This window comes from Lampetra fluviatilis, chromosome 29, assembly GCF_964198595.1.
Source record: "Lampetra fluviatilis chromosome 29, kcLamFluv1.1, whole genome shotgun sequence".
Classification (NCBI taxonomy): Eukaryota; Metazoa; Chordata; class Hyperoartia; order Petromyzontiformes; family Petromyzontidae; genus Lampetra; species Lampetra fluviatilis.
The window spans coordinates 7,962,879-7,985,793 of NC_136303.1; the positions used below are offsets into that span (position 1 = coordinate 7,962,879).

Sequence of the window (22,915 nt, forward strand, 5' to 3'; positions counted from 1 at the left end):
ATGAGTGCAAAAATGTAATCGTGGCAGCATCTGTCACGGTGTGTGGAAGGCCTTCATCCAGCAGTGGCTAGATAATGGCTGATCACGATGATGGCAACTTACCCATCTCTGCCAGTCCCAGCATTACCGTGTGGAGATTGGTGCCATTCATCCCATTGTGCCTGTGCAAAAAAGTACATGTAACACATTCACGTGTCAATTCCCACGTGTGCTACTCAGACATCGGCTGGCGGCCATGGGAATCGCGAACCTTCCAGAGAAAACAGCTTTTCTGATTCCTCAAGGCAGGGCGAGTACAAAACCAGGGCAAGTGACCGGAGGCCACGACTTTTATTGTGCAAAGTTAGCAATGCCGCTCTACTAAAGGTGGCACAGAGGAGCTAAAGGCAGGTCTGAGCTTGAGCGAGAGCGTGTCTGGGAATATCTGGGAGTTCCAGGCGTGGCCTGTGAGGTGGGCCTGGAGATGGCGGCACAGCAATGTGTAGTTGAAGCCACCTGTGTGGAACATTGACCGACAGCCACCTCGTGCGCAAGGTTGGGTTTTCTCCGTGATGATGGGTACAAACTTAGTAATCATTGGAAAGATGTTATTAACCATGCAAAAAATAGCGTGCTTCAGCCGCACCGAACCTCACAAAAATAATATTCAGGGCCTACCTGGGCTCCTCCCACCCTCAACCAGTATATATACAAGGACTGTTTCCTTGGAATTTCTCTCACTTGATACAGCTATCGTGCTGTGGCGGTTCCACCTGAAGACGGAAGCTTGTGTTGCCTCCGAAACGTCGTGATTTTAATTTTATTTTAATTTTACTTTCATTAATTTTAATTTCTTACCTACGTGACTTTACCGAAAAAACCTAAGAATATGACAATTGTCTCGACAGTCTTGAGACTTAGTGAGGCATTGCTGGATAACGACCATCGTTGTACATTCTCTTTTGTCACTCCGCTGTTTGATAAGGGGCTCTCCACACCACGCAGGTAATTATTTTACCAGACGCTGTCTTTCCGACAGACCTGCTCTTCACCTGAGGACGGCTGCTTGCGTTGTGGCCGAAACGTCGTGAGAATTATTTTATTATGTTTTATTTTTATTATTTTATTATTTCCCTTCTACGTGACTTTACCGAAAGAACCAAGAAGGTGAATCCCTGCAGTCACAAAAGCTTTAAATCTAAATTTTTCTTACCATACTTCACCAGTCTGGACACTGGTCGGTGTGGATCGGTGTACAAAGTGAATGATTATTACTGTACTTCATATTACTCTGAGACGTGTTTTTGGATTGTACTGCGTGTTGTCCACGATGTCCGACGTTTCACTCCAGCACCCAAAGAGTGAAGCGAGCGAGTTCCTGGGGAAGCTCCCAGCACATCGAGGGAAACGTCAGACATCGCGCTGAACAGCACGCGGTGCAAGCCGAGAACAAGATAACAGCGCTACGCAACCGCAAAAAATAACCTACGCAGTAGCATTGTTACTTGCATTTTGGTAGATGTTGAAAAAACATATTTAGCAGTTATTTATCCAAATACGCATTTCTAAAGCACATTGTGTGGTACGCAAAGGTGAAACCCATTGAAAACAGCTCGTGTTAAAACATCCACTTAATTCTCCATTTGTGCACTCCACGGTTCTTTCGGTAAAGTCACGTAGAAAGAAAATAAATTAAATAATAGAATACGACGTTTCGATTGCAACACAAGCAATCGTCATCTGTTTGTCAAATTTCACACTTAACTTCCAATTTAGCAATCTTTGGAGAACGTAATCAACCAGGCTATGCGTTAACTGTGTGTTAGCCGACTCTATGTGTTGCATTGTAATACATTCAAACGGCCTATTTCTCTCTCTAAAATTTACCAGGCTCTCATAGGTCCATTCACTCTTTCTCTCCCCCGGCCGCTTCGGGGTGGATTTCCACACAACTCTCTCTAAAATGTACCAGTCTTGCTGGGTCTTTCTCTCCCCCTGCCACCGCGGGATGGATTTCCACACAACTCTCTCATTGACATGCTAACTTCTCTGCTCCAACAGATCCACATCTCTCTCTGCCCCACCCCCTCTCTCTCTATTTAAGGCCTCGACACAGAGGCATTGGGTCTCTGTGTGTCTATGTTGTGTGTCTCTCTCTGTGTGTCTCTGTGTTGTCTCTCTCTGCTTGTGTGTCTGTCTATGTGTTTCCGTGTCTGTGTTTTGTCTCTCTCTCAAATTTAGTTCTACCTGATGACGGTTGCTTGTGTTGCAATCGAAACGTCGTATTCCATTATTTAATTTAATTTCTTTCTATGTGACTATACCGAAAGAACCAAAGATTAATTCCTGCAGTCACGAAAGCTTTAAATCAAGTTTTCTCCATTTGTGTTGATGAGTATTTGTTAAACAACGCAGGTGATGCATTTCGTGACTGCATGCAGTGTGTATTGGACATGTTTGGCATGAAATAAATATGTTTGACCAGTACAAGTACACACATCATCATCTCTGCTCAGTTTTAAATTGCACAAGGCACGTGCCACTCACTCCAAGCTGAGTGTAAGCGGAGCTCCATTCTTTCTTTCTGCATATAAATACGAATATTGCTTAGTCCTACGGCCTATTGGTTTTCCAGACCAACAATCATGAATCAGCATTTGTTGATCAAGAAAACAAAGCGTGGACCACTTTTTTCCCTTCTTGGTCTCATCAGCAGATTCAGGTTTGTTAAACAAGTGCCAGCTGGATTAACTTGGCGTTATTGGGAAGAACACTCCGTCTGAATGATGCAACGTCATTCAACAGCAAAAGAATACTGTATACTAACCCCATTGACGCAGGGTTTGCTTTGCTTAAACAAACACCGCTTTATAATCAGAGATATGATATCGTATTGGCACTCGACATGTGTTGCTACAGAATGTCATTGCATCGAACCTGGACCCAAAGAGTGACTAACATAGCATTAAGTAAAAGGTTGCACATAGAAGAACAGCTGATGATGCGGACAGCGATGAGAAGGAAACTGCCACTATTTGGACACGTGTGTAGACAACAGAAAAATTAAAAGTATTTTGTTCAGTAAAAATGGAAGGAACCAGAAAGAGAGGAAGACCTAACAGAGAATGGCTTGAGGGCGGCACAAGAAGAGGTCGGTGCCAAGAAGGTGTGGAACTGCTTGAGCAGATTGGCACAAGACAGAGGGAAGCGAAATAAAAAAAACATGACGAAACGTGCAGCGGACATGGATCGTGATGATGACGATTAATCTTGATCTGGAATGTCAATAGGGCTGCTGGATTAAAGCATGTTTATTTGGAGTTTGCATGTTCTCCCCGTGGTCGTGTGGATTTATCTCCGGGTCGTCCGGTTTTTCCCTTCACATTTTTGAATCAACGTGCGTTTAAAGTAGTCGTGCTTGACCTTTACTGCAGCCTCGTGTCCCTTTGGTTGTCAATCCATTAAAGAAATGCTAATACATAGATAGGTTTGGTGAAACAAAGTAGTTGTACTTACGTGCCCGTTCGTAATTTGTGTTTTCGATAATTCACCGTCTAAACAATCTGGCCGTGTCTCGTAACCCCAGAAAGGGCATCTCGCACCCCTAGGCGATGCGTGCACCCCCAGGTTAAAACTCGCCGGTTGAGAGTTGTCATGGGCGGCCAGGTCTCTTCTGAAAAAATAAAGAGCTGTGCAGCTCAGTGGGCCTTTACCTGGTCAAATAAAAGTAATTTAATAAATGTTGTTATTCTGCTGTAAAGTTCAACGTGAGGCCCACGATGGCTTTCTCGCTCCAGCACTCTGCCCTGCGCGTCCTCGTGTCGCCCCCTTGTGGTATTGAATCGTAGACTACATTAACACGAACAACATTTTTTTTGTTCCTGCGTAGTAAGTGTTATTTCATAATTGCTTATGCCTCAAAAGAACACAAAATGTCTATTATTCCCCACAAACTTTGCTTTTGTGACCAGGACAGTGATATTTTGAAATTTACCTATTTTCAATGATAAAACGTGGTGTGCATTAGTGTTACTCCTTCACACAAAGTCCTGGTCACAAAAGAAAAGTTTGTGGGGAATAACAGCCTTTTATATACTTTTGAGGCATAAGCAATTAGGAAATAACACTTACTACCCAGTAACAAAAATCGTGTTACATAGTGTTATCTCCTCAGCATTGGACAAAAATAAAACCGCGAAAGGATTAAGAAGCGTGGCCGTTGATACTCTGGGCACCGAGAGGTCCTGTCATTCCCCGTGCACTTTGCTAGCCGGTGTCACGCACCCATGCGGCGCGTCAGTTTAACCGACTCCCACTGGAATAGAAATGGAATCGTGATTTGTCTCTGGAAATAGAACTTGACCCAGTTTAACACGTAATAGTCGTAGGGCTTTCGCGACCGATACTATCCATGATAGAGGTTTTTGGGGTTAGATCGGGTAAATATAAATGTGTCATTAAACCCGCCACCATAATGTGCGTGCATCGCGCATGCGCGTTATGCATGCACATTATGTTTTTGGGGTTAGATCGGGTAAATATAAATGTGTCATTAAACCCGCCACCATAATGTGCGTGCATCGCGCATGCGCGTTATGCATGCACATTATGTTTTTGGGGTTAGATCGGGTAAATATAAATGTGTCATTAAACCCGCCACCATAATGTGCGTGCATCGCGCATGCGCGTTATGCATGCACATTATGTTTTTGGGGTTAGATCGGGTAAATATAAATGTGTCATTAAACCCGCCACCATAATGTGCGTGCATCGCGCATGCGCGTTATGCATGCACATTATGTTTTTGGGGTTAGATCGGGTAAATATAAATGTGTCATTAAACCCGCCACCATAATGTGCGTGCATCGCGCATGCGCGTTATGCATGCACATTATGTTTTTGGGGTTAGATCGGGTAAATATAAATGTGTCATTAAACCCGCCACCATAATGTGCGTGCATCGCGCATGCGCGTTATGCATGCACATTATGTTTTTGGGGTTAGATCGGGTAAATATAAATGTGTCATTAAACCCGCCACCATAATGTGCGTGCATCGCGCATGCGCGTTATGCATGCACATTATGTTTTTGGGGTTAGATCGGGTAAATATAAATGTGTCATTAAACCCGCCACCATAATGTGCGTGCATCGCGCATGCGCGTTATGCATGCACATTATGTTTTTGGGGTTAGATCGGGTAAATATAAATGTGTCATTAAACCCGCCACCATAATGTGCGTGCATCGCGCATGCGCGTTATGCATGCACATTATGTTTTTGGGGTTAGATCGGGTAAATATAAATGTGTCATTAAACCCGCCACCATAATGTGCGTGCATCGCGCATGCGCGTTATGCATGCACATTATGTTTTTGGGGTTAGATCGGGTAAATATAAATGTGTCATTAAACCCGCCACCATAATGTGCGTGCATCGCGCATGCGCGTTATGCATGCACATTATGTTTTTGGGGTTAGATCGGGTAAATATAAATGTGTCATTAAACCCGCCACCATAATGTGCGTGCATCGCGCATGCGCGTTATGCATGCACATTATGTTTTTGGGGTTAGATCGGGTAAATATAAATGTGTCATTAAACCCGCCACCATAATGTGCGTGCATCGCGCATGCGCGTTATGCATGCACATTATGGTGCTTAACAGAATAACCCAACCAATAACAGAGATCCATTGTAATTTATGTGAATGCATTAACCCCCCCCCCCCCCCCTCTTCTCTTCGCACCTGCTTGGCTCACAGTTTTACCCCTCTGTTTAAGACAAGAGCATTTCTCCACAACTCTGGCTGTCGCCTGATGAGGCTGGTTGTAATTACGGGCGAAACGTCACTGTACTCGTATGGTAAATGTCGTGGAGTTTACTCTCCAACACACCGGTGTGCTGAACTAGTAAGGAATTAGCGTGTTCTGTTTACGTGACAACCCTTACTGATTGGCTGTGTCGGGTGGTGGCGGGTTTAACGACACATTTATAATAAAATAATGAAAATAAAAAATAATAAAATAATTCTCACGACGTTTCGGCCACAACGCAAGCAGCCGTCCTCAGGTGGAGAACAGGTCTGTCGAGGAGACAGAGTCTGAATGACTCTGTCTGAATGACTCTGTCTTCTCGACAGACCTGTTCTCCACCTGAGGACGGCTGCTTGCGTTGTGGCCGAAACGTCGTGAGAATTATTTTATTATGTTTTAGTTTTATTATTTTATTATTTCCATTCTACGTGACTTTACCGAAAGAACCAAGAAGATGAATCCCTGCAGTCACGAAAGCTTTAAATCGAAATTTGACACATTTATATTTTTGTCATCTAACCCAAAAAACCTCTATTATGGACAATTTGACCCAAGGTGACAATTGGAGATTTTCCCCCCCGACTGCATGTTAAGGACTCCGATTCCACCATTGAACCCCGCCTGCTGCCGTGTAGGCCTTCATAGGTGCTCGCTAACGAGCCGTCGTCGTCCCAGCAGCAGAGGTGGATCTAGGACTGGGAAGGTCCCGAAACTCCCAAGCGGTTTATTTTTTTTTACACTACAATAATATACAGACGCTCGATGTATTTTCATTGGTGAATATCAAACACCAATTTTCATGGTCTGAAAGGCAAACGGGGTGGTGGTGGGGGGGGCATCACCCCCCATTGCCCTCACCCCCAGCGGTTTGTTAGAGGCTATTGGGGTATATGAGTGTTGGTTGTTTTTTGTGCGTGTGTGCGAGTACACCACACGTACCGCCCTTGCGTTACCGACCCACGCGGTGAAGCATGGTCAAGCAACCTCCGCCGGCCCACTGAGCAATGTCACCAACCGTCAGTGGATTGACAAAGGGGCTGTATATGTACGCAATGCCGTATATGCGGAATAACTTAACGAGTTGAGTGTGAAGCGTATGTTGTTTTGGGCGCGCTAACAAGCGGACAACTGCCAAAAGCTGTCCTCTCCACGGCTCTTTAAGTGACCACGTCGTGACGTTACTCACATCGCATTGCGGCTCTTGAATTATTATATATTTTTTAGACAATTTGATGAAAAAAAATGTCCCTCCTTGTTATTTTGGTTTCCGACCCCGGTACTAGACCGAGCAACTATCTTCACACAAAAAAATACAATAACTTATATGGACACTTGCTTTACTCAGCGATGTGTGTATAATTTACGAGCGCTTTTATAGGGCTCATTGTGCCTGCTCTGTGGGTGTGCGGTGGTGAATTGTCTCGCCGTGTTTTCTTGGTGAATAGTGTATTTGATTACACTGTACCCACGATTGTTAATATTAAGGTGCCCTTTGGAGAAAAAAATGGGGGCCTTGTATGCCGGAGGGCTTTCACCCCGCTAAACATTTGGTATTTAGTCTGGATGCTCTCCCAATTTTGGGATTATATCGAAATACGTAGGAAAATCAGGCCTAAATATGAAATTTTGGGTTATCCGAATGTCATGTTTTTGTTTCATTCGGATTTATCAGAAAACCCAGGAAATGACGTCGCGATTATGACATCACTTCTTGATTCTCCCGCCAAATACATTGTTACGTGGCATCGGGCGACGTCGCTTCTGCTGGCATGCAGGCCCGTAAATTTGTAGCACCATGCAAGTGATGAGAACGTCCAAAAAAGATAAAAGAAAACACAAAAGTCCCTACAAATAACAACATATAAAAAATAATAACTCATCCCTAAGTGTGAGATGTACATGCTGTGAAGAAGAGTCATTACCCAAAACGTCACCCATTATAAAAAAAAATAACTTTTAAGGCCATAGGGTTATTGACGAATCGTGCTTGTGCACCATTGCCAATGCAGCAGCAGCAGCACCAAACACTTTGCCTGGCATGTAGGTATCTTTATTTAAACAAAAATAGAAATTTCGATTTAAAGCTTTCGTGACTGCAGGGATTCATCTTCTTGGTTCTTTCGGTAAAGTCACGTAGAAGGGAAGTAAAAAAAAAATGTTTATTTTATTTTATTATTATATTATTTTATTATGTTTTATTTTTATTATTTTATTACTTCCCTTCTACGTGACTTTACCGAAAGAACCAAGAAAAAAAAGAAATATATACCAGTAGAATGTTTTCAGAAACGTAATTAAAAGGACATTGATTATACCCACCCCGTTACACTTGTGTCCATCAAAACGTAACAATTGTGAAATCAAATCCAAATTTATTTCCAAGTTATATTCAGTGTCAATTTGCTAAGGGGCTGTCCATAAATGACGTCACGCGATTTTGGACGATTTTTGACCCCCCCGCCCCCATCGTCATAAGGCGTCACAAAAAGTCCGAACCCCCCCTCAAATATGACGTCACAAAGCTCTGCCCCCCCCCTCAAAAAAAAAACATGCTTCAAATCGATTTAAACTATTGTCATTGTAGTGCATATTTAATGTGGCGCTGCATTCTGATGTTGTAGGAGAAAATATTTATTAAAAAGTCTATATTTATTTAAAGTTGCGCATTTTCACGTGACGTCACATTTCTCAAACCCCCCCCCCCTCGTCACACATCGTCACAAATATCTGACCCCCCCCCCAGGTGCGTGACGTCATTTATGGACGGCCCCTAAATATGTCATCTTTGTTTCCCCAAATGTAATGAATTCTCGCCAAGTGGATTTTACTTGATTCTGTGGTCTACAATGGAGCTCTATATGAGTCTAAATCTTTTAGTGGCATCACGAATAAATACAACTGGATCAAATGACAGAGCATCGTTTGTATCAGGAAGAGCCCCATTGGGTCCGCATGGAGTTTAGCAAAGTCAACAGTGGGATGGAAAGGCAGCTTACAGTAAAATTTTGCGATATTTCTGGTGCACAGGACATTCAGTGCGCTTGCTCAAAGAAGTTAATGTTTCTATCATTCCATTCGCAAGCACTGGCCCAGTGTCCAACATAATGACCAAGAGTTTGACAGTTACACAGCGGTCCATATTCTATGCAATAAAATGTGACCTTTATTCACCAGAATATATGCTGAGAATGAAATGTTTTGAATTGTGTCTCATATTTCGAAATTTTTTAAGCAATCGAAGGATTAACAAATATAACCCGTAAAAACAAAGTTTTTACACTATAAATCCTTTATATGCGTGGCGGCTAGAGACCTCTCGTCCTCTGGCTTGAGATGGCTGCCACCTATGGGTCAGATGATTGCATGGCACCATTCAGCAATTGGTAATTAAATAAAATATTTTTGTCCTAAAAAGTGTAAAATTTTGGTAAAAATCTTTCACGAACATTAATTGTCACGCACAACGAGTCTGTGTGGAAATTTTCAGCTCGATTGGATCACGGGAAGTGGGTTAAAAAACGACCGAAAGATTTGCACGGTCCTAAGCAAGCAAGCAAGCGCGAAAGTGAACTTAATATAAAGGATTTAAAAATGGCCCACGTGTCGTAATGCAGTGCTCCGGTCACGACCACTCATTCACTTTACCTTCTATAACGATGCCTCCTTTTTCGCCACATGACGTACGCAACGGATCCTATTGTGAGTAGTGCTGCAGCGACAGCCAGAACGATTATATACGCATCTTCTGCGGCTGTGGAAAGCATGACATCGTACGGTTATGATGCGCATGTGAAACGGTAACAACAACAACAATGCAAGCGTTATTACAGGTGAGCTGCACTTGCTCACTGCTCACCTGACGGATGTTGCAAATGAAACACTTTCACCGCTGCCCCATACTGGTTCGATGCGTTGCACGTGACGTACCGCAGGTCATCTGCTACCCTGACCTTCAGTTCGCTTGTGAGCTTGTTGTCTTTCATGCTCTCGGTGTTGCTCTGTCAACAAGGAAAAAAACACAGAGCTATCACGCACCTCTCGCATCAACTCAACACGCGCATTTGGTCAACAAGGCCGACTCTGCCGTTGAGACCCAGAAGGTCAAAACCTGTCCAGAGTTTGCTCGCTTAACATGTGCTGCTGCTGCTTGGAATCAAACACATTTTAAAGATCGACTTAAAGCTTTCGTGACTGCAGCAATTCATATTCTTTGGGTCTTTCGGTAAAGTCACGTAGATAGGTTCAAAGAAAATAACAAAAAACTACGACGTTTCGGTCACAACACAAGCGATCGTCATCAGGAGGATGGCGATCGCTTGTGTTACCGAAAGACCCAAAGAATAAACATTTTAAAGATGTAAACAGAAGGACGAGGGGGCGTACAGGCCTTCCAGCGTGGCTCCACTTGATGTTGGGCTTGGGGAAGCCGACTGCTTCGCACACCAGGGTGAGGGCACTTCCCTCATTCTGGAGGTACACGTCCTCATCACGCAAGATGTGAGGCTTTCCTGTGGTCGTGCACACACACACACACAATAAAGATGCCCGTATCGCTACCAGGACGCCACAATGGCGAGATCTTAACTACCTCGCCTGGTATGCAGGAGGTCGTGGATTCGATCTCGACCCTGTGTTTAGAGTATTCGGCTACGATAAATGTCTACATGATAAGCCACCATATTGAGCTATAATTTGTGGCCAGGTCGATTCTGAAAAAGAGCTCAGTGGCCCTTACCTGGTAAAATAAAAATGGTTTATAGGATTGCAGCGATTACATTTTTTCACGACACGACCATCAGCCATGATTGTGCCACTGCTGGATCAAGGCCTCACCCAGCCATTAACATCTGCCACGATGTGATACCATGATTCAATTTCACAACATGTATATTGTTATGCTGAGCACAGGCCCAAAGGTCCAACATGTCAAATGGCGGGAAACAAAAAGCACCGTCAAATTTGTGACTCGACTGATAAGAACCCAGAAGGGTAACACCGGTCCAGAGTTTTCTTACTTATTGTCCTTCCCCCACACCTTCGATTAGCGCGGTTGGCTATGTATGGCGTGAAAGAAGTTCAACATACATGTAGTACATAATCGTCTGGAAAGCCAATAGGCTGATGGGATAAAACGGTTTTCAATTTACATGTCGAGATATACAGGATGGAGTTCTGCTTATGTGTTTTTACCCAGAATGCAACACAAAAAAACACCCATAATGTGAAGGTACGTTGGCAGTGGTACACAAGCAAAAATAAAACTTTCTTGAAACATTTGTCAAAAATGGGCCTCGGCCATTCTTTAGAGCAGATGATAATGAGATTGTGTGATACCTTGCTATTGTCACTGCCGTTGGCCACCTTGCTATTGTTACTGCCAGTTGTACCTTGTACGAGCAGGCTGACGCTCTCGCTGGCGGTGATGTGCGGATGAGCCAGCAGCCAGGCATTGCAGGTGTAGACGCCAGCATCGCTGAACTGTGCACTCTCTATGACGACCTTTGTCGAGTCTGACACAGTCGTGCCATCCTGAACGACGACGGCAACAACAACACCCGAGAAGACAAACGTCAACAACCATGAACGCCTTTGTAGTGAGAGGCGCGGGTGAGGGACTTGGGTTGTTTGGAGGCAACAGTGCAGAGCTGGCACCGCTGGGGTCCTCGGTTAGTGCAATGAATTTATGGTCTCGGTCCGGTAACCAACGACTTTTGTGAAAAAAATACGTAATGAAAATTAAAAATTCTGAACTGAATTTGGCTAAATTGCAGCTCATACGACGAACATTCCTCTCGGTGGCAGTGCGGGTGGGAAAGCGCTGCCCTCTACCGAGTGTGGACCAGAAGTCAGATGAAGGGATCCCAGAGCTAGCTCTGGGACATTCACTTCCGTGGGACGTTCTCACACACGAAGGGTTGCGCTGCTCTGTGAGAGATCTCAAACGTTACTTCATTCCCGCGCTGTGACACCAAGAGCACAATTGGGATAAAATTAGGAAAAATTCCAACATTAATAAAAAAAATGGTGCAAGTATAAACCAAGGGTGGCATAGCTTCTGCCAATAATCATTTGAGAACGGGACTTATGTCTGAGGAACTTTATCTTTGCATAAAAACCATACCGTATTCCCCAAAGTATACGATGCACCTTTGTTGCCTGTAATTTGAAGGAACGCCTTTGGGGCGCTGCGTCTTGTGATCCAGTAAGCAAGCGGAGTGTGTGTGAGACCAGGTTTGTATAACTGTATTGACACCAGGCACAAGCTCGACCTTGATCCAGCGGTACGTGAGGGGTCCGGAGCCCGAACTCTGGCAGGTGACGTGCACCCTGACCCCAGCCCTCACGGTCAGCGGTCCGAAGGGAACCAGACTCAGCGGATCAATATCTGAAGCAGGGGTCAGACACAATACGACGACTACGTCAGTAACCTGGAAAATTATGCCATCTTCCTGCTAAGAGAAGCATTTGGCCAGAGATAATTATTTACATTTGGTGGCCATGAGCCTGTGATGGAAAGTCCACCACCGGTGTCGTGAGTTTCAATGAAAGACCATCACCGTTGAACTTTCCACAATCCGTACAATTTTTTTTTTTACAAACATGGAGCAATGAAAATGGGGCTCATGTGACCCTGAGCTGAGATTGGATCTTGTGAGCTTTCAATTGTGACTTGACCAGGAATTGAACGTGTCCGACGGGACATCTTACTGAGGATACGAGGCGATGTGGTTACGTTCGCGTGAAGGTAAAAGGTAGATGGCAATTGCTTGGGGAGGCCTTCATCCACCAGTGGATTGATCATGGCTGATGATGCTTCTAGATTTGAAGCTTTCGTGACTGCAAGTATTCATATTCTTAGGTTTTTTTCGGTAAAGTCACGTAGGTAAAAAAAAATTAAATTAATAAAAGTAAAATAAAAATCAAATAAAAATCATGACGTTTCGGAGGCAACACAAGCTTCCGTCTTCAGGTGGAACCGTCACAGCACGATAGCTGTATCATGTGTTTTTTTATTTTACTTTTATTAATTTAAACATTTTTTACCTACGTGACTTTACCGAAAAAACTTAAGAATATGCTGATGATGCTGTTAAAGAGTCTTTGCAGTAAGCGGAGCACAGGGGGAGGTTTAGGCGAGCTCACAGTTGATGGCGACGTTGATGGGCGAGGACGTGGCACTGTGCCCCGTGCACTTCCCTGTGGCGTTCGCCCTGCAGATGTAGAGTCCGTTCATGTCAGCCGAGACTCCGCGCAGCACCAGGAGCCCGCCACGCACCGCACCCGCCACCTCCGCCCTGCCATCCGCGAATACCTGGGCATTGGAGGCACCGGGGGAACAGAGGGGCATGGGGGGGGAGGAGAGGGCACAGGGGAGACAGAGGGGCATAGCAGACAGGGGGCATCGGGGGGACAGAGGGCACGGGAGGCACGGGGGGGGGGGAGAGAGGGCATGGAGGGGGGGGGGGGAAGAGTTCAAGGGGGGTGGGTAGAGATGGTATAGGGACCAAGTGAGAAGTGAGGGCACCACACATCTCCATTGGCAGCCGTGACGGTCAGCCACTGGTGACTTAAAACATTTGATCAGCCAAGTATTACCATATTCTATGAACCATAAGACAAGACAGGACAAAAATCACCCGTGTAGCCTCAGCCGACTTTTGGGGCAAGTGATGTGAGCAAGCATCTATGAAGGCTGCCACAGCACACACGAGGGGTGGGCCACCTTTGTCTCCGTAGTGGTGACGTTTATAAATTGCACCGGGTACTCATGTGAGGCTGAGTCGACCTAGGGGAGGCCCAGGATCGGTTCAGGTAAGACACTCCTTCACCTGCATTTCTCTAAGCAACAGGCGGGGTGTGTATTTATAACCATGTACGTGTGTGTGTGTAACTCATTGACACCGTGCACATGTTTGGGTTGTGTATTCGTGTCCGCAGCATCCTTTTAATCTGGTATCTGTGCGTCAGGAGATCACTCCAATATGTCTGTCTAGGCCAGTGGGCAACCAGCGTCTCGTATTCACATTCATTTGTGCGGCTCTTGAAATATTGATAGTTGTTTTACCGAATTTGAAAAAAATGCCTCTTTCTTGTTATTTCCCCCCTGGTTTAGGCAATCCCCCCCCCGCCCAGTCCAGCACGTGTGCCACCCAGTGCAACCGTTTTTGCTGAATTATATCGACAACAACAACAACGTTTTCCCTGCTACCTTCTCTTCTGGACTTAAACAAAAAATATATATATACATCAAAGTAATCCACCATTTAATCAATCGGCGTTGTTTAATGGTGTCACGATTTCTTCGAAAGTTCGATGCTAATTTTCTAGCTGGCAGCCATGGGAACTCAACTGTCCATTTAGTTTAACACGTAGGCTTTCGCGACCAATATTATCCATACTAATTGGCTGCGTCGGGTGGTGGCGGGTTTAACGACACATTTATATTGACGCGATCTTGCCCCGAAACCTGCTCTATTATGAACTGTCCATTGCGGGAAGGCCGTCTCAGCGGTGAGAAGATTCGCATCGGTGCCACCAACCAAGCCGGGTTTCGTTTTCTTCTTTCCAATGCTTTACCACCACAACGTAAAATAGGTGACAGGAAAAGAAAAACAGTGCCCGTCCGCATGGGACGTTGCTCAGAAAAAAGAAAAGAAGGCCAGGAATTGCGGCAGGCGCCGGCGCGGCCAGAGGCAATCAAACGCGGCGTCGTGAAGCGCACCCCTTGCGGTGTTTCGTCACTCGCCGGGACGAGCCAACCCTTGAGCATTTCAAACAATCTCAACCCCCACGCGGTAATTCACACAGACGACCGGCCCGCACATTAAAAACGTCTGCCCAAGTCCGAGCGGTGGGCACGAGCACAAATAACGAAAAGGTCGCCGCAATCGTCAATAACACTTCGCCGTGGGAAAAAAAGAAAGACAACATGTTTCAAAAGGCGGCGGTGTTTTTGGCCACGGCGCTTCTTCCTGGCGGAGAGTTGCTACGAAGAGGGGGAACATTCGGCCTCGAAATCCATTTGAGTGGCATCAAGATTGGATGGGAAGCCCAACTGTCGGATATCAGAATCTTTATTTATACTAGAGGAATCCGATGAGCTATGCAGCTCTTTTTCACATGTGTCCCAGTAGGGATGGGTCAGAAAGTTACAAATTGTAACTTGCATATCCAGGTGGCTTGTTCGTGGCCACATGCCGGATTAGAAGACACACCACCAACTCTTTTAGCAGAAATTCATCGGAAAAAAAAATATTGCATCTTTAAATACTGAGAATATGATAACACAGCAGCGAACCCCAACACGTGTCAACCACAGTACCAGCTCGTGCAGCAGACGTTCGTGCAGCAAATTTAGCAATAGCAGCACGTGCAGCAGTTGTGCGGTACGTGCGTCACCAACGGCACGTGTAACATGTGCAACACTAGCATGTGCCGTATGTGCAGCATGTGCAGCAGCATTTTCCGTATGTGCAGCACAAGCAGTACATGCAGCAGCAAGTGCAGAATGTGCAGCACTAGAAGCACATGCAGCAGCATGTGCATTCAGTGCAGCAGTAGCAGCATGTGCAGCATGTGCAGTATGTGCAGCAGTAGCAGCACGTGCAGCAACTTGTGCAGTCCGTGCAGCAGTAGCAGCAAGTGCAGCAGCATGTGCAGCAGCTAGTGCAGCTGGTGCGGAAAGTGCAGCCTGTGCAGCTTTCGTAGCAAGTGCAGCAGCAACTCACCCTGAAGAAACTGTAGTTGGGCGGGGGGTTTGCATCGGTAGTGCATTTGAGCACGACGTCATCCCTCTCCTTGATGGCCACCGTCGGTGACGCCACAGACAGCACAACTCTGTCCGGTGGGTCTGCCCCACGGGGAACACGCGTCCGCACAGAGTCCCATCGAGCCACAGGACATATTTTGACTTCGTTTCTCACGCGATTTTCTCTGGCTTGGAGTGAGGATTTTTGTCAAAAATATCAACATTTTTTTGAAAACAATATTTCCTGAGCACAAGGCCCAAAACTGCCAGCAGCGAAGGGCACTGTGGAAAGATGTAACGGTTTAAGAGTTGACGCGTTAAAATTCGATTTAAAGCTTTCGTGACTGCAGGGATTCATCTTCTTGGTTCTTTCGGTAAAGTCACGTAGAAGGGAAGTAATAAAATAATAAAAATAAAACATAATAAAATAAAATAATTCTCACGACGTTTCGGCTACAACGCAAGCAGCCGTCTTCAGCTGAAGAATTATTCTATTTTATTATGTTTTATTTTTATTATTTTATTACGTCCCTTCTACGTGACTTTACCGAAAGAACCAAGAAGATGAAGTTGACGCGTTACTTGAATAGAGCAAGGTTACGGCCAGAGCTTGGGAGCAGAGCGAGGGAGGAAACGCGACGAGAAGCGGTGCGTGACCTGCCCTGGGTGGTGGCGGAAGGCAGCATGGACGAGAAGAAACACTCAGTTTGGTAGCCCGTGGATTGTCGGCAACTTCTTCTTATTCTTGGTTCTTTCGGTAAAGTCACGTGGATGGAAAAAAAAAATCATAAAGCAAAAAACCACGACGCTTCTCCGACCTGATGAGGACCGCTTGTGTTGCGATCGGAACGTCGTGGTTTTTTGCTATTGTTTATTATTTATTAATGTAAATTTTTTTTTTTTCCACGTGACTTTACCGAAAGAACCAAGAATTTGAATTCCTGCAGTCATGAAAGTATTAGGTCAAAATTGATCAACTTCTTCTTCTGTACGGCTGATGTAGACGCAGAGCAATGACTACTATGTCACATTCAGGAGCAGTGGAGTGGTGCATCGTCGCTGCGACGTCTCCTTCGTGTTTGTGGATTGGGGCATTGCGTCGTTACACGTTGTACGGTCTGTTCTGGATGACCACAGTCGCACACTACTACTGGAGAGTTTTCATTTTCCATTTGTGCATCAGGTTTCTGCATCCGCCATGGTTTGTGCGGATGCGGTTTAGGGTAGATCATTAGTTTCGTGGAAGATCAAAACCATTCTCGGCGTAAGGCACTACAACTGGAATACAAGGTACACATTTCCATAATTATCCGCCTTTCCGTAACAATTTCTTGTCCTTCCCCAGCACCTCCGATTAGCACGGTTGCCTACGTATGGTGCGAAAGAAGTTCAACATACGCACCCTATATTATTCTATCCTAAATTCCAAATTTGGTTGCAGGCGATACTCACAGTGCAGATTGATCTTCACGCCGTCCGACTGGACGGACTTTGCCTCTGCGTCGGCCCTGTACGACACGGCGCAGTGGTACGTGGCGCCCCGGTCCGGCCTCGTGACCACGTACACCAGCTTGGAGGACAGCGTGTACAGCCCATTGGCTTGCAGACTCATGCTCATCGCTGCGAAGACAGGGGCGGTGGGTAAGGCATGCCTGGAACAAAGCCAAACCCCCCCCCCCGCATTCACCCGCCCATTCACAGTTCGTGTTCCATCCTCCCCCCAGATCTGGACCGTACCAACTGCAACAGAGACACAATGAGATGGGGGGGGGGGTAACTCATTGCGGGGACAAAGCGAAACCCGCCCGCACACACCTGCCCGTTCACCTTTCGTATTCCATCCTTCCCCCAGATCTGGACCGTACCAACTGAGCCTGACACACAATGGACTGACACATGCATTTTTAACTGATGGGTTTACCGACGCATTCATATTTACGCGATCTAAGCCAAAACAAGCCTATATTATGGATGAGAGTGGTCGCAAAAGCCTACGTGTTAAACTGACATTAATTTAGTTTTATGTTCATTTACATTGATAAATCAACGTTAGATATATATTTATGTATATTCGCAGAATTTCCACACAATTGTACGTGTGTTTTCCTTCCACGTACACTTTGGGAGATCCAGAGCGTGACGGACGGACACTTGCGAATGATATTGATAGATTTGCAGTATTCCCTCGTTATTCACGAACTTGCTTTCCGCGATTTTGGCTATCCGGGAATCGCATCTGGAACGCTACACGACTGCATCGAAAGAGAGAGAGAGAAAAATAAAGCGATGAGAGAATGTGATGAGAGAAAGTGATGGGATATAGTGATGAGAGATCAATTGATGAGATAAAGCTTTGTGGTTCTTTTGGTCAAGTCACGTAGAAAGAAAGATTAATTTAATAATAGAATACGACGTTTCGATTGCGATTGCGTTTCCATTATTTTTCTTTCTACGTGACTTTACCGAAATAACCAAAAAGTAATTCCTGCAGTCACGAAGCCTCCAAATCGAGATAAAGCTTATTTAGGCAATTCACTAAGAATATAAATTTTCGTAGGCCAACATCATTATCAGCGAAAATGAACTATTCACGCGCAAATCCGCCACGTATTCCTCGCGAGTAACTAGGGAACGCCGTGGATGCTACCCGCCGCTACACTTGTCCTTGGATCCTCCCACAGCGACGTTCCGGCTCGTTTCCCACCCCCTGACACCGCTGATATCCTGCATTTAAACACGAGCACCCGCTGGTCTGTCATACATTTTTTTTTATTCTCCTCTTCCATCTCCAACCCAGCTTTAATAGACGCTCCAAGCCTGGGGTGTTTCAGTCAGACTCTGTCTTCTCGACAGACCTGTTCTTCACCTGAGGACGGCTGCTTGCGTTGTGGCCGAAACGTGGTGAGAATTATTTTATTGTGTTTTATTTTTATCATTTTATTATTTCCATTCTACGTGACTTTACCGAAAGAACCAAGAAGATGTATTCTCCTGTTTTTTTTTTTATTTTTCTCGTTTACCCAGGAAAGCCTCACTGAATCTCTACTTTCTTTTTAGTCAGGAGAGTGCTGCCAAGCTTACACCTTGGGGGGGCTATGTTGCTGCTGCTATGTGTAATTCCAACTGAGTGATGTTCAAAGTAACGTTTCAACATTGACACATTACATACGAAGGCAATGACATGGTGAAGTCCACTGTTCTGGGTTTTGACTAAAACTTCCACGGGTTACCGTTGACTTGGCTAAGATTCTGACTGAAATAAAACAAGAATAATTTAAACTTGTAATGCGTACAGTGTTGGCTCTCTCTCTCTCTCGAAGAAGCCAAAGAATGACTCTCAGAGGCACGAGGTGTAACCAACAGAGAGGCGGGAAGGCAGTCACGTGGTGAGCTGACGCCAAACAATTGCCCAAGCTCTGCGGTCTTTTATATATTAAGGTGTTATCTGCCGATTAATGGGTGCTTACAATGCGGGAGAAAAACAGAGTGCCAAGAGAATACCCCACGCGTGCGAGGAGGAAACATTCGATCCCATGCGGATGACGGAAACAGGTGGAGTCCACATTTTTGTAGTGCTGCGATGGATTCTCCTGGCGAGCCAGGGTATGGCGGGAACATCCTCGACGCCCACCAAAAAGTAAATGTCACAACATTCGTGCAACCTCCCGAAACACTCGTCCCCAGAGTTGCCAGGTCACAGGCCACGTGCGCGCAGCCGCCACCGCACCGGCTAAGTGCCGACGACATTAACGCCGAAACACCGATGCAAACCGAGGACGTCACCAGAACTGCCTCTGTGCTCCGATCCACCCAGCCAGGGCGGCGTTGTTACCAACCGAACCTCGGTACCTGTGATGCTCTTGAGTTCTATTCCGTTTTTGTACCAGCCGATTTGCAGTTGAGGGTAGCTGTTCTTGGTCCGACACGTAGCGACCTGTTTAACGAAACGGCCACACCGGGTGATAATGTAATACGAACTCGCAGTCGGAACGTGAAATGTTATATTTGGGAAAACACTGCTGAGCAAACAGCCTCCCACATTTGTGTTGACGAAGATCTATCCCCTTCCCCCAATTCAATTATTTGGTAGGGGTTGGGGGCGGGGGCAGTGTGAATTATTACAATTGAAGTATTGGAAAATGACGGCAGGAAACTCCTTGACGGGAACACACTTCTTTTATTAAATCTTGACTTGTAACAATACAACGCGTGGCCTCTCTTCTTCACAATGCACTTCTCTTGACTCTGGACTCTGTGCTGCCGGCTCTCTGTGCCTCGTGTAGACTCCGCGCCTCGGCTACACTCCTCTCTCGCCTCGTGTAGACTCTGCGCCTCTGCTACACTCTCCACTCGCCTCGTGTAGACTTTGCCTCTCTCTCTCTGGCTACACCGTATGCATACTCGGCTCGTGCAGACCTTCCTCTCTCGCTGGCTACACCGTATGCATACTCGGCTCGTGCAGACCGTTCTCTCTCGCTGGCTACACACTACACATTACTCAGCTCGTGTAGACCGTTCTATCTCGCTGGCTACACACTACACATTACTCAGCTCGTGTAGACCGTTCTATCTCGCTGGCTACACACTACACATTACTCAGCTCGTGTAGACCGTTCTATCTCGCTGGCTACACACTACACATTACTCAGCTCGTGTAGACCGTTCTATCTCGCTGGCTACACACTATACATTACTCTCTTCTACTCTCCATTACTCCCCTCTCCGGGCTCTATCTCTGCACCTTCGTCTTCATTCTTAGATGGTTCCACTTCTGCCCCCTGCTCCTCTGTGCCTCACCTTATATACCCCTTCTTCCCGGGAGACGGAGCGGATGCGGACCTCAACGTCGGCACCGCTCCTCAGTTACCCAATCCACACGCGCTATCCCTACGATCCGGTTCCGCTCAGCGCGTGTTTCCACTCCCCGACCAATCACACCGCGCTGCTACCCGATCACTCCCTCTGGGCGCGTCACCAGCACACAGCCAATCAGCAGCACTACCCCCACCCGCGCACTGACGCCTGCTCCTCCCCGTCAGCGCGCGTCACCACACACACACCCGTACATACGCGCTGGCACACGACATATACACCCAGCGCGTATCACCACTACATCACCCCCTCCCACATAGCTCGCAGCCGGCCCGGCTGCTAACAACAACCAACCGCGATGATAAAACGACAACCAACAAAAAAAACCCCGTAACCCCCCGAGTGTGCCCCGTAACATAACACAACAACAACAACGACAAGAATAACTATGTACAGATTGACAATGAACACGAAAAGTCAACAATAACACGATACGAGCAAATTCGAAACGAACGCGCCCCACGTCCCTGCGACTACACGCAGTGACGAGGCGCTCCAACTGCCCCGACTCCTCACGAGGCAGGTCATGCAAAGTAGCACGACCTGGCGCGAGTCCGTCTGGCTGGTCCATCATATGGGGCGGGACACTGACGACCGTCCGGCGGTTCCGGTTGCTCCAGACGGCGCGGAACGGGCCTGAAGGGGCCGGCCCCGCCGCGGAGATCCGGCCGCCGGTGATCGGCAGCTGTCAGTTCCGAGACACCTGGGAGCAGATCAGGCGAAAATACGTGTGGATCAGGCAGAGACATTTCCCCCTCTGGGTCGCCGGTCACGTCACACGCCCGGCCATCACGACACACGGGGAGGCCATATGGAGGCGAGAACGGTTTCAGTCGGGAGGGGTGAACGTACCAACGGCGCTTTCCCCACTTTATCTGAACGCACTGGGGCCGTGCAACGCGCACGACCTCCACGGGTCCCCTCCACGGTCTCAACAATTTAGGCGACGTAGCCAAGGGTGCCTGAGGGCAATGCAGCCAGGCCCTGTCACCTGGTTTCCATTCGTGCATGGACACCTTCCGTGCCCGCAACCGTTCATTAGCAATTTGGCGAGCCCGCGAATTAAGCCGTGCGGCCTCCCTCGCCTCTGTCAGCTTATGAATATTAAACTTAATATGTTCTGCCAAATTAGAATTAGTTCGTGGAGCGGACAGGCCAAGTTGCGTTTCTATTGGCGGGTCAGCTTCCCGACCGTACATCAAATAGAATGGGGAAAACCCCGTAGCTGCATGGGGGGCCATTCTATACGCGGCAAGGACTCCCGGGACCTGCAGGTCCCAATCTACATGTGCCTCGCACACCTGCTGGCACAGCATGGAAGTCAAGGTTTTGTGGAGTCTCTCCACCATCCCGTCAGTCTGCGGGTGGTACGGGGAGGTACGCACCTTCTTGGTACCCAACAGATCGCACACCTCTTGCAACAATTTACTCGAAAATTTTTTACCTTGGTCGGTCAGCAGGCGTTCGGGAGCCCCCTTGTCCAGGACATAGCCCTGGACGAAGGCATCCGTCACAGCCGCTGCCGACTGGTTAGCGAGAGGCCACGCCATAGGCCATCGGGTAAAGTATTCGACCCCCACTAACAAATATTTATTCCCTCTCGGCGTGACTGGGAAGGGCCCCAAAATATCGAGTGCAACGAGCTCGTTGGTACGCGAGACCTGAATAGATTGCAGCGGTGGATTAGCTGCCACGGCCGGTGGTTTACGCCTGGCGCACTCAACGCACCCCTTCAGAATATGCACCACATCACTTCCCATTCCCGGCCAGTAATAGTCACGCTGAAGCAGGGCAAGCGTCTTGTTAACTCCCAAGTGCAAGAGGCGTTCGTGTGCCGCCAAGACAACCCTCCCCCTCACAGCGGAAGGCACCACGAGTGCGTTCCGCCGGGACAAACTGTCCCATTTCAATAACACTCCCTGCTCAAGTACATAGGAGCCGGTACGCTCCCGGTCCCCCTCGGGACCCCCAACCTTGCGGCGCAATGCTAGCAGCGAGCTGTCCGCCATCTGGAGGCGGCCCCATTCGCTGAGCGACAGCGAGAGCAGCGAGTCCCGACCCTGAGAGGCAGTGGAATCATCCCTGATCGGTGCGCCCGCTGTCGCAGCCAGTGCCCCCATCTCCCCCGCAAGCGTCGGTTTACAGCGCGCCGATCCCGACAAACACGCGCATTCATCACAAGGCAACAACCGCGACAAGCAATCGGCATTCGTGTGTCGCAACCCCTTACGGTACGTAGTCGTAAACTGATAGTCCTGGAGGACTTCCAACCAACGCGACAACTGGCCCGAGGGCTGGGCGACCCTCAATGAATACTGTAGCGCCGCGTGGTCCGTTCGGACTGTAAAGTGACGACCATAAAGATATGGCCTAAACTGCTGCACAAAAAAAACAATGGCAAGCAGCTCGCGACGGGTGACACAGTAGCGCTGCTCCGCCGGAGACAACACCCTACTACCGTAGGCGACAACTCTTTCGACACCCCCAACGACTTGGGATAG

General features: G+C 47.2%; 1 protein-coding gene across 1 annotated transcript in view; it reads right to left on the reverse strand.

Moving 5' to 3' along the window:
- Window positions 1–22,915, reverse strand: part of LOC144942992 (basal cell adhesion molecule-like) — a 39,219-nt gene that overhangs the window by 4,871 nt on the left and 11,433 nt on the right. The window contains exons 5-14 of the mRNA XM_078870102.1: window positions 19,392–19,476; window positions 16,995–17,162; window positions 15,523–15,644; window positions 12,938–13,106; window positions 12,064–12,179; window positions 11,182–11,323; window positions 10,178–10,302; window positions 9,651–9,792; window positions 9,440–9,545; window positions 103–161 (exon numbers count right to left, since the gene is read on the reverse strand). Of these exons, the coding sequence (XP_078726228.1) occupies window positions 103–161; window positions 9,440–9,545; window positions 9,651–9,792; window positions 10,178–10,302; window positions 11,182–11,323; window positions 12,064–12,179; window positions 12,938–13,106; window positions 15,523–15,644; window positions 16,995–17,162; window positions 19,392–19,476 (1,234 nt within the window). The remainder of the gene's footprint in view (window positions 1–102; window positions 162–9,439; window positions 9,546–9,650; window positions 9,793–10,177; window positions 10,303–11,181; window positions 11,324–12,063; window positions 12,180–12,937; window positions 13,107–15,522; window positions 15,645–16,994; window positions 17,163–19,391; window positions 19,477–22,915) is intronic.